Here is a 12,519-nt window from a genome sequence, read left to right as displayed (position 1 = left end):
ACTAAACAAACTAAAAAATTTAAACCCAAAAATACTCATGCCGGACCCTCGCCATCATCTTTCTGCCATCCCTGTCGTGCCATGGAGAAGCACCATCCCTTCCAAATAAACCCTTCACCAGATCGAACAGGGAGAGCATTGTCACACCTCGAATTTTGAATACAAAAATTCAAATTCGAAACGCGATTACTTAACAAGCACAAGCAAAACACTTAGAAAATTTTTCATTTAAATTAAGCAACTAAACAAACTGAGCTCACAATGTCAATACCAACTCGTTCTTTAGAGTCACATATTACATTACCGAGAGTTTACAAATTAAACTGAATAACAATTCAATAAGTAAATGCACCCACCATACACACTACGCAGCGGAAGACTAGAACCAAAGTACCCTTCGACGTCCATGCTATCGAACGTACACCTCAGCTTCGATGACGATCAATCGATATTCTAACTTGCACAATAACCCCTACACCATGGAATAGTGTACCGGGTTGAAACGACAAACCCGGTAAGCTTTTACAAGCTCGTGTGAGTAAACATAAATAACCACAAAAATGTCTTTCCGACTCGAGGACAACAATCAACATAATGATTAATTCCAACAACAAAATCCATTTCTTTTTCTTTTTAGGAACACATGTCACAATAGTGACAAATCAAATCATTCTAAGTGAAAACTGGTAATCCTTGCATAGAAATTTAGTTCAGGAGATCACCGAAAAGCACACATTCCAAAATATCACAGTAAGCCCTGCATCTAGTTTAGTTTAGGAGATTACTTTAAAATCAAACAAAAAAAATCATGGTAATCCAAATCTCACGTAAAGAGAAGAACCATAAAAACCTTCCCCGAAACTACGACAGAATAGAGCTCTAACTGAATCGTTGTCTGTCACCTTGGCCAAGGTTCAAGCATCCTATATCTTTACACCCAGGTTACCATTGTAACCTTCAGACTTCAGACCTTTCGACCCTCATAACAAAACCCAGGTTTACCACTGTAACCTTCGGACTTCAGTCCATTCTGCCCTTAAAACAACACCTAGGTTTACCATTGTAACCTTCGGAACAAGACATTTAAAGAAATCTCACACGACCCACAAATGTCACATCATAACTCCAAATCACTCTTTTAACAATATATATATATATATATATATATATCTGGATGGTGTGGCATTGTGATATGTAGACTTTTGATGACTTATATATATATATATATATATATATATATTCCAAGTAAATATAAATATAAATATATATATATATATATATATATATATATATATATACATAGTCATTCACGCATAAATGACCACTAATACCAACTATAATTCATATGTATTGAAACCAAGAAATTCATTTTATACTTAAATTCATTTTCTTACATGTGAGCCGTAGCCCTATGAACCGTAGTCGATCGAGTTCATATTATTTTAAACAAATCTTTATTTTCGAAAATGATTTACAATTATCAATCAATTTCGACAATTAAATAACTCGGTTCGTGAATGAACCACGTGAGATTTATTCACCTCTAAATCCTGCTACGTCTTCTCTTACAACAGATAATGTATTGAATATGCTCCTTCAGTCACCTAAGTACAATATGATCTTGACTTCGTACGCGAATCGAAAACGATTATATTTCAAACACCCATTTGCCCTAAAATCTCGAAAGTAATGCCAATTGACGTGAAACTTCATCTGAGACCACCCGAGGTCTCTAGAATACTTAAACAATCAATACAACAAAATTGCAAGTCGATCGGACGGCCGGATCCTCATGGATCGAAAACATATTGAACTTAAAACCCTAAAACGCTAAAATTCATAACTTAATCATGCGATCTCCTAAAATTATGCACTGTACATCGATACGATCGTATCAATGTGTAGATTAGAAAGAGGAATAGAAACTGTTCCTGACCTGGCCGGAACTTGCGGTAAAACACCACCACAGTGGCGGAGCCAGCGGCTGCCCAAAGACAGAATTTGGCCAGTCTCAACTTGAATTAAACTTTCCCAACTACATCAAAACCAAATTATAAGCTAATTGATCAAATTTTACCTTAAAACAACTCGGGGCTGATTGAAACCCTAGATCTTCAAAGCTTCGATTCGTCATCCACAAGTGAAATCGTTGCAAGCTACCTTGGGAGAATCCTTCCCCAGCCTCTGGGTGACAAAACCCCCCAAGAAACACCAACAGTGGTGGCCGGAGGAGGAAGAACTGATGAGACGATTTCGGCCCCCGACACGGTCTCTTCTCGTCGATGATTCTCCTTCCACAGCTTGAATCTTGGTGAATTTCTTCCACAGACCTCTAGAGGGGATTGAGGCGAGCAAAACCCACTTGGAATCGTGTCCTATGGTGGCTGGAGGAGGGAGAACTATGCCGGCGAAGGGAAGAGGACGAAACCGGGTTGAGACTAAGGAGAGAGAAAGAGTTTCTATTTTTGGAAACTTTCTAATTTTCTGATATTTTCGGATTTTTTTTTGGGAAAATGATTATTTACCCAATTTCAGCTTAAAAATTGCCCACTTGCTCCATTAAGAGTTTTTTAACCCCATTTATCCAAAACACTCTAAGGGATTATTTCCCTATTACCCAATTAATTCTTTTTTATTTATTTTTGGGACTTTTTTGCCCTTTCCTTCTTTCTCACTTAGAGGGAGAAGTCATCCTCCACCTTGCCGGACTCCGGTGACCGGAATCCGGCAACCGATGACCGAAATCCGGCTATTATTGCCACCCAGTAATCATATTATTGCCCCCCCCCCGTAACCATATTATTGCCCCCAATACTCATATTATTGCCTCCCAAAAATCATATTATTGCCTCCAATGATCATATGATTGCCGTCCAGTGAATTGTATAAATTCCCAAAATCAAAATGTATACACTTCAGACACAATTGATCAATTTATAATCATATTATTGCCCCCCAATAATCATATTATTGCCTCCTAATAATCATATTATTGCCCCAATAATCATATTATTACCCTCCAATAATCATATTATTGCCCTCAAGTGAACCAAAATGAATACACTAAAGACACAATTGATCAATTTATATGTTCAATTGTACACGTTCACTTTTTTTTTCTTTCCCATTCTCGGAGCTCACAGTATACAAAAAAAAAAAAAAAAGTTATATGGGCTCCCAGAAATTGCTCTGGGCACCCATCGGAGTGTGAGGCCGGTGCAGGATTGGTCGGGGAGCGGAGTTGGATCGTCATCGTCTTCGTCGAGATGGGAAGAGTTGGCGAAACAAGGTTGATGGGACTGGACCACCGACCTCAACCTCAACCACCTTACGTCTTCGTCGCCGTGGGTTCTCCAATTAAGACCCGGCCAAGATCCGGATCGAGAAACAGAGACGAGATGGCCCAGAATCCGCCGGATCGATTGAGTTGTTGGCCCGAATCTGACGGTGGAGCGTCGGAGCAGCCATGGCAGAGAGAGAGAGAGAGAGTCTGGGGGAGAGAGAGTATGGTTCGGGTGACGGCGGCGCTCAGAAATTGAGGTCGAATCCGGATGCAGTGCTCCTATCTTCTCTGATGGCGGTGGAGACTTGATGGAGGTGGTGGCCCAAAGCTGCCGGAGCAACCATGGCACAGAGAGATAGAGAGAGAGAGAGAGAGAGAGAGAGAGAGAGAGAGAGAGAGAGAGAGAGAGAGAGAGAGAGAGAGAGAGAGTTTGAGAGGATAGAGTTTAATAGGGGGCAAAACTGTCACTATAGGTTAGATTGGGTAAATGAGGTTAAAAAACTCTTGGTGGAGTAAGTGGGCAATTTTTGGGCTAAAATTGGGTAAGCGGTCACGGCCCCTTTTTTTTTTTTCCTATTTAACCAAAATGGAAACTTTTTCTGAAGGCTATAACTCCTTCATACGAACTCCAATTTTCGCGTTCCGCATGTCCACAAACTCGTATCGATGCACTCTACAACTTTCATGAAGGAAGTTTTCACAGAATCCAAACATATAAAAAAGTCAACTCTTGAGACGAAGCATTCCGAGCGAATAATTGTTCGAAATATTTTCGGCTCCACCTTCGAACCACGAAATCGTGTTATCAAACACTTTAATAACTCCCGAAGCATTTAGGAATTAATAACGAATTTCTGGGGTATTACAAGCATGCCAGCCAACAATCCCAACCACCAGCCCAATCTCAATCCAGTGCAGTGGGAAAACCATGCCAGCCATCAATCCTAGCGTTATCCCAATCCAGTATAATAGAGAGAGCACGTCAGCCATCAATCTTAGCCCAACCTTGTCCCTAGCAGTTAACCACCTTCTTACCACCGCCTCTGTCAGGCCTCCACCACCGTCTAACCACATCTATCCATGTAACCCCATCAACGTGCCAACTCAAGCCACCAGACATGCGAACACTTGACCTTAAATCACCACTGCTAGCCCACCGCTACCAAACGAACGGAGGATGCACAAGTGAGATCTAGATTCCATGCTCAAGATCACAAATCAATCCATTGGACAGCCTGGATTGAAGACTCAGCCAAACTTTTGATCCAATCCAATCCTAACCTAGCTTCAATAAGATCCAACACCACCATTTCGATCCACCAACCTCACCAACAGAGATTGAAAAAGCCCCCACTTGCCGCCGCGATCACCCTACTCACCTTCTTTATATCTCAGCGCTCCCAATCAGAACCTCTATGAACAAGGACACTGCTACTACTTCGAGGATCCAACATGCCCCCGTCCGACAATAATGCCCACAGGACGCGCCGCCAAACGGAAAGGAAATAAATTTTTTGAAAACCCTAGCGCTCAGTCTGGAAGTTGTTTCGATAAAATCAAATAAGTTATCTAAAATGTCATTATGGTAAAATACTAAAATAAAATAAAAAAGGGATTAGAAAAGAATAAAAAAGTGGTGAAAAACACAAATTCAATCAAAAATCGATGTGAACAGTTTCTTAATTTTTATTCTTTTTAGTTGCTAAAATTTAAGACCAAAAGATAACAAGTTCTTGCTATATTACTTTGGACATTGCAAGGGTATAATGCTAGTTTTTATTTTAATTTTATTTATTTGCTGTGAAAGGTATATGTAATGCTAGTTCATTTAATTTGTGAATATCAATCAATATAGCATGGCAAACAAGGAGATGACACATTTTTAGCTACCCTAACCCTAAACCCTAAAGAACTTTCTCTCCCAAAAACCCTGCTCTTTTGGTCTAGAGTTTGCGAATTCCCCCTCGTCTGGTAGCGCTCCGCGTCAGCGTAGACCTAGCCTCATTGTCATTATGGTGATGCCAGACGGGTGATGTTGATCTAAGGTTCTCTGGATTTACAGGGGTCGCGGTTCGGCTAGGAGTTCGATTTTTGCTTCACTGCCTCTCTGTGGCTTGGGCGAACATGGGCACGGTTCAAGGAAAGGGCGGGCTGAGGTCTGGTTAGTAGTGTCATCACCGTTAGGGTTCTGCTTGTGTTGTTGGAGCGCGGGCGGAGGATCCGCTTCCAATCTGGATCGGGTTTGACGGGTGCCTTTCGATTTCGCAGAAATCCTTGGAGGGGTGGCGGTGCTGTGGTGATGGTGTTCTTTGAAAGGCATCGGTGTTTTTCGATCGCGTGTCATGGAGGCGGTAGTTGTCTGTGCGTCTAATGATGTTAGGCTGGGAGGTGATGCAGTGAGCTGGATTGAGCCAATGGTTTGGGCCTTGTGTTCTCACTATCCCTTAGCCTTTTGTGCTTCTAATTTGTTAGGGGTTTTTTCTTTCTTTTATTTCCTTTTTTAGGGAACTCTATGTTAGTAGTTTAGTCTATTTTCAATAATTCTATAGTGTCTAGAGAGCTATGCACTTTATGTGCTTTTAGCGAATAGTCTGGAGTAGTTTAGTCTATTTTTAATAATTCTTCATACAGTTGATGAATTTTAGCACCAGGAGTACCTTTGTGGTGTCGTCTCTAGTTGAAAGCTCTCCCTCCTAGGGTTCCTTCGTGGTCTTGCTAGGGTTAGGGTTTTCTTGAAATTTTTGCATGCATCTTTAACAGACTTTCTATTTTGGCTCCTTAACTATTTGGAGAGCATGTTTAGTTTTTTATTTATTTTTGTAGTTGCACCAGACTCTTAAGTGGCTTTCTATTAAAATTTTTTGCTATCTCGCTTCTAAATATAAAGATCAAAATGAGGCACTCTATAATTTAAAATGTTCATTTTATGTAATTTATAGATAAAATTAAACTATCTAATCTTCATTCAAAAAATAATATAAATACAAAACTAGCTAAAATAGAGAGAACTGATGCAGACGTATTTTAAAAGTGGCTAGTCAAAATAACTTTTTAGCAATTTTAGCTAACATTTGACAAAAATATAGCTAGCATTGCTAAAAATGCTCTAAAATAGTCAAAAAGTTAAAAATTAAAATAGAGTCACTTAAGAGTAGGGCTAGCTTCAGCTTAGTAACTGCGCTTTTGGTGTTAGCCGAACCTGAACCGAAAGCCTTCGGTTTGCCTAGATTCTTGGCCGCAACCATACATGACTTTTCTGTTGCCAAAAGATCAGTTTACCGAGTTTACGGTTAATTCGGTTGGTATTTGAAAACTCTGATCGTTAGAATTTATAGGCGATAGGCAATTGTAGACGAGGAGGAAGAACAAAGAAAATAGAGGTTTAAGGAGACGAGGATTGTAGTATGAGGAAGAAGAAGAGAGAAACTATGATCATAAGTTATTAGAGGGGATAGGCGATTGTAGATGAGGAAGAAGAAGAAAGAAAACAAAGGTTGAAGGAGGAGAAAGAAGAAAGAAACTCTGATTGTCGAATATTAGAGGGGATAGACGATTGCAGATGAAGAGGAAGAAGAAAGAAAACAGAGGTTAAAGGAGACGACGATTGTAGTATAAGGAGGAAGAAGAAAGAAACAGATGTTAAAGAATAAAGGTCAAAGAAGAGAGACAAAAGAAGCAAAAAAAAAAAAGGGTTGTAAATGTTTTCAATCAGATAAGGCTTATAAATGTTTTTAATTTATAAACTCGTATAAATATGTTATATATGTGACATGTAGCGAGTAAACATTGAGGCGTGGTGGATAAGGTTGAATGTTAATTTGCATTCGAGAATGAGTTGGTTCGAACCTTGCAGACTACAACTGAGTGCAGATTTAATTCATTTTGAATTAAATTACCTTATTTCGGTTAATTCGGTCTAAGAAAAACCTCGTGTTTGCCTGAAATAGAACTGTATTGAGTTGAGTTACTCGCTGGGTCAAAACATCGGTTCACTAGGTAAAAAAAGCCAGCCCTACGTAAGAGTATCTTGCCCCGGTTAATTTATGGCACGTTTACTTACTTGGAATGGAAAATAATCATGAATCGGAAACAAGTGGAATGGGAGAAGAAAAGAATCGGTATTGATTCCGGAGGAATGATTCCTAAACTCATCTCCCCCTTTAGTAATCGAATTCCTGAGTATTCAGGAATCGATTCCTGATAAGGAGGTGAGACCTACATCCATTCCGATTCATTCATGTGTTAGTAAACGTAGGAATTCTTTTACCCGGAATCATTCCGATTCCTTTATGTGTTAGTAAACGCAGGAATGTTTTTACCCCGTAATCATTCCCTTTCCTTCTAAGTAAGTAAACATGCCATTAGTCTAAGAAAAACCTTGTGTTTGCTTGAAATAGAACTGTATTGAGTTGAGTCATTCGCTGGGTCGAACTCTAGGTGTAAACATCGGGTTCACTAGGTAAAAAAAGCTAGCCCTACTTAAGAGTATCTTGCCAAACTAGCTAAGAAGCTATTTTGGCAAGCAACTTTTAAACTTCGTTGCATCGATTCTATTTATTTTAGCTAGTTTTTAATTTTTAATATTTTTTAAATGAAGAAAAAAAGGGAAAATCGTCCGTACAGTATCTGACCTTTTCCCCATTCTAAACTTTCATACCTCACGTTAAGAAAATATCAAAATGGTACCTGAGGTTTCGACCCCGACTGAAGATTGGTACCTGGAGCCGTTAGCTCCGTTATAAAGACTAACGGCTGAAGGATATTTCGTCTTTTCATGTCTTAATCCCTTATTTTTTAATCTAAACATTTTTTTTTTAATTTTTTTCTCTATCACTACTGTTCATCTCTCTCTCCCCCCCTCCCTTTCTGGTTCCCATTCAAACCCAGAGCACTCTCTCTCTCTCTCTCTCTCTCTCTCTCTCTCTCTCTCTCGCATGCCCATTCAAACCCAGCGAACCCGCAGTGACCATCAAAACCTCAATATTCTGATTTCTGCAAATCTCCTCCAAATTGAAATTCAAGTATATAGGGAGGTAGAGCTCGACAAGGGAAACAAGTTTGATACCTAAGTCGAAACCAAACTTCGCCGGAAGACTCAAAAACTTCTTCTCCTCGATTATCTCTCTTGGCTTATCATCTGAATGAGCAAATACCATGAATAGGTCGGCCACATCGAGAAGAAGCTTCTGATATAGGTGCAAGACCACGACGTGGCCGGAACCGGAAAAACCTGTTGGAGAAGCCACCACATTCTCTCCTTCAATTCTCTGTCATTGGACGTCTTTTGACAAAACAGAAGGCATAGGGATGATGGCGACACCGAGACGAAGAAAACTAGGCCGGTCCGACGTCGGGAATATGCCGGAAAAGTGTGGCGGCTATTCGGGTTGGTACTGACCCGGTCTGGGTCTCGATCAATATATTCCTTCAAAGGTCAAGATCTTCTGCCATTTGAAATCAACGGTCCGAATGTAGCTGACTTTAAAATTATATTTTTAATCATATTTTTGGATATTACAAACTTCCAAAAATCATTAAAATTAGCTTGGGTGTTCGAAAAATCTTCCAAAAATTCATATGAACTCATAACAACGTCTAGTTTAATCCTACAGGTTAGAAAGATAAAATTTGACAAACCAAAAATTTAAATAAATTTTCAAAACTAAAAATAGTTTAAAACTAATAGAAAATTTTTTTGCCTTTTTTTTTTTATTATATGAAAAAACAAAAGAAAACAAAAACAAAAGGGTAAATTGGTCATTTAATGATAAAATATGCCAGCTGTCAGTTTTTGTAATGAAGGTAACGGCACCAGGTACCGATCTTCGGTCGGGGTCAGAACCTCAGGTACTGTTCTGATATTTTCTGAACGTGAGGTACTGAAGTTTAGAATGGAGAAAAGGTCAGGTACTGTACGGACTATTTTCCCAGAAAAAAATAGTTTAAATGTATAAATTACACACAATACTTAAAAATAATATTTTAAATTAACAAAAATAATAGAGAGCCTCATATCACTCTCTTTATTTAGTTGGGAGTTGTATAACTAAAAGTTGAAGGGGAAATCAATCTGGGAGTTTGCAGTCTAGTGCCATTTCTAAAATCGATGAACAGCTAAACATGCTTTCTAAAACAACAAAGGAGTCAAGATAGAGAATTTGCTAAACATGCTTTAAAGATGCTCTAAGCACCACAACTAGCAAAAAAGAAGTTGATAATTAAACGTGTGAGGTTTCTTTTTCCAACAAAAATGTATTAGGGGGGTGTATTGTATTTGGATTTGTGTGGAGTTTTTTTAAATGATAGACTTTTTCAAAAGTCCATGGATTCTATAAAAAGTTCATAGACTTTTATTGATTTTTTAAAAACCATTGACTTTTACTGATTTTTAGCACAGATTTTTACTGATTTGTAAAAATCTATAGACTTTATATGAATGACTTATGTAGATTTCACAATACTTATAAAAAAGAAAAACCAAGCTAGTTTATTAGTCAGAGAATAAAATACGATGCCATAGCTATGTTAACTAATGACCATTAGCGTAGGAATCAGAGAAGCTCAAATAATGTCATGAAACAAACATATAAGAAAATAAAGGAAAAGCCTCCAAATATAATCAACCAAACCAAAAGATATCCAAAAAAGAGAAGGGAAAAAAAAACACATTGATGAAGTTTCATGCCAAATAAGCAGACGTCTTTGAAATAATGATATGATTTATTCTTCTCCCTCATTTTCACTTTCTTGATTGTCATTGTTTTCATTGTTGGCATTTGGTTGGGCATCTGTCCACATATGAGTAGCAATACTCATTCTCCATTCATTAGCATTCTCTCTTTGCTGATCTTGGGTTTGAAAATCATCCCATTCAAAATTATCTTCGTGATTGTCTATCGGATCTTCTTCTGGTTCAGGAGGAAATTCATCTGAACGACATTCCTGTCGAAGAAAATTGTGCAGTCCTGCACAAGCCAAAACTAGTTCTGCTTGTGTCTTATATAAAAATGGTGGTGCTGATTTGAAGATTGTGAAACGCGACTTAAATATTCCAAATATTCTCTCAATTACGTTCCTCAAGGAAGCATGGCGAAGATTGAATAACTCAATTGCATTGACAGGATGATTTCCTTCACCACCAAAATCTTTGAGGTGATATCGAGTACCTCGAAATGGAGCTAGGAACCGACGTCGATTTGGGAATCCGCAGTCCCCTAAGTAATATTTACCTAATAATAAAAAACATGTGCAATTAGTATGTTATATATATGTTATATGACATAAATTGTAATAAGTACTCTGAATTTTTTTTATGCACGTAAAACTATACCTGGTGGCACTTTGAGTCCATTTCGTCTAGAAATCGCATCATTCAACACTTTTGAATCATGAGCGGAACCCTCCCATCCACTAATCACATATATGAACTGTAAATCAAAGTTACAAGCTGCTAATACATTTTGTGATATCTTCCCATGGCGATTTCGATATCTGCTTACCTCACGTCCAACTACCGTTGCAGGAATATGCGTGCCATCTATAGCTCCGACACAATCCTAAAATAATGAAAAAAGATATCAATAGCTGAAAAGAAAAAATGAAATAATATCTTCATTACTGTACAATGAAATAAATAATTAACCATAAGTTGAAGCAAAACATTGCTCTCTTCAGCATTCCAAGTTTTGTAATCTTTTCTTTTACCATTCCCTTGTGAATCTCCCATCTATACGATTGCGTAAAAGTAATCATACATGCAACTTTTATCAATCAAAACATTATAATTCAGAACAATATAAACATAAGGGAAGTATAGACTGGAAAAAAAAAAATTAGAAGTCCAAGGTACATGGCTCCACAAAGAAACAAGAAAGATATTAGACCCCAAATGACAACCCTTCTGTTATCAAGACGCACAACTATCAGGTGTGTATATCAATATAAACATGCACCAATGTCCTGTTTTCATACTCTCCTAAATTGCTTTCTGACACAACAAAATAATAAAGTAAAGAAGAGTTGCTGGTATCCTTCATCAGCTTGAATCTATTCATATTAAGAGCAATGATTTTGGCTACTAGGGATAAGGAATCATTCTGGTAAGAAGCATTACTTCAAAACGTATGCAAGGTTTTTTTTTTTTGTTCTTCTTTTCTTTAAACATGCATTAAGCATACAAAAGGAACCAACTCAGACAATTGGGTGCAGAGACAAAAATAGCAAATTTTGATACATTGTTCATATTGATTATTACCTAGCCAACTTCTCTTTGATTAATTTTTCTTTGTTTCATAATTCATTCAATTACATTTTGATCCACACTTGTTTGTTTTTTATAGCATGCCATACAATATGATTATAAACAGTACTCATAAATTGCACAAATCAGACTCTCATAACCCCAAAACTTGATCACGATCTGTTTCCATGGGAATTTGAAGGAGAAAATAAAAAGAATCTGAATCCTAAAGAAATTGAGGTCCATAAAGATGACAAAACTGAATCAAGGTACCAGACAACTGTCATCATGGCAATTTGCCCAACCAACATGAATCAAAACTCCAGAACAATATTCCTATCTCTCAGCTGACTACAAACTTAGCTGCATTAACTCTTTGAACATTCAGTGATCCTATTTACTCAACCTACTACTCTGTAATCCCAAAGTAAAATTTCTAACATTAAAGCTCTGCTCAACATACATATAATATTCTCAAAGCATAAAAAAGAACACTAAAATTTTAGAAAAAGAAAATAAATAACCTGACATAATTTTATCAGCCATTGCCGACTTTAGTGGTGGCCAACATTGGCTTCAAATTGAAGGGTTAAAGCAAAATTTGAATGAAAATTAATAACTCTGTATAGATTCACCCAAAGCTTGAACCAAATCGCACCTTTGACATTACTATCATTTTAAGAAAGTTGACATGAGATTGTCAACATAAGTCCCATCTCAATGCAGGGTAAAATCACACACACTATTAGGTATAGAAAATAAGTTCTGGCATGAAGGAAAAAAAAAAAAAAACCACCCACCGTTTGGCTAATCTACCCGAACTTAAGAGCCACAAGGGCAAAGCAGTAGCAAAAAAAAAGAGAACCATGCCATATAGGACAGCAACAAATACAAAAGAAACAGAAAACCTAGCGAGAAAAACAAAGAAGAAGAAACATACGCAGCAAACAAGCGACGACAATAGCAATAACCGCAATAGTATGCAGGACTATGATCG

At 37.8% G+C, this 12,519-nt stretch overlaps 1 protein-coding gene across 1 annotated transcript; it reads right to left on the bottom strand.

Annotated features, from left to right (window-relative positions):
- Positions 1-9,938: 9,938 nt before the first annotated feature.
- On the bottom strand, positions 9,939-11,009 carry LOC121052314 (protein ALP1-like). Its single transcript, XM_040517047.1, has 3 exons — positions 10,926-11,009; positions 10,614-10,839; positions 9,939-10,512 (listed from the first exon to the last, which is right to left on the bottom strand). Exons 1-3 carry the CDS (start codon positions 11,007-11,009, stop codon positions 10,004-10,006), a joined length of 819 nt encoding a protein of 272 aa, XP_040372981.1. The 3' UTR covers positions 9,939-10,003.
- Between the last annotated feature and the right edge of the window lie 1,510 nt (positions 11,010-12,519).

This window comes from Rosa chinensis, chromosome 3 (genome assembly GCF_002994745.2).
Source record: "Rosa chinensis cultivar Old Blush chromosome 3, RchiOBHm-V2, whole genome shotgun sequence".
NCBI classification, from domain to species: Eukaryota; Viridiplantae; Streptophyta; class Magnoliopsida; order Rosales; family Rosaceae; genus Rosa; species Rosa chinensis.
The sequence above is the reverse complement of the archived record's forward strand: the minus strand, read 5'-3'. Positions and strand labels throughout refer to the sequence as shown.

What these genes read in the sequence shown, in the direction of transcription:
- LOC121052314 (XM_040517047.1), bottom strand. Translation starts at nt 11,009, where the DNA reads ATGGGAGATTCACAAGGGAATGGTAAAAGAAAAGATTACAAAACTTGG. An exon ending in ATGTTTTGCTTCAACTTATG is followed by an intron (nt 10,840 to 10,925) that starts GTTAATTATTTA and finishes TCATTATTTTAG; the next exon opens with GATTGTGTCGGAGCTATAGA. An exon ending in TGGACTCAAAGTGCCACCAG is followed by an intron (nt 10,513 to 10,613) that starts GTATAGTTTTAC and finishes TTTTATTATTAG; the next exon opens with GTAAATATTACTTAGGGGAC.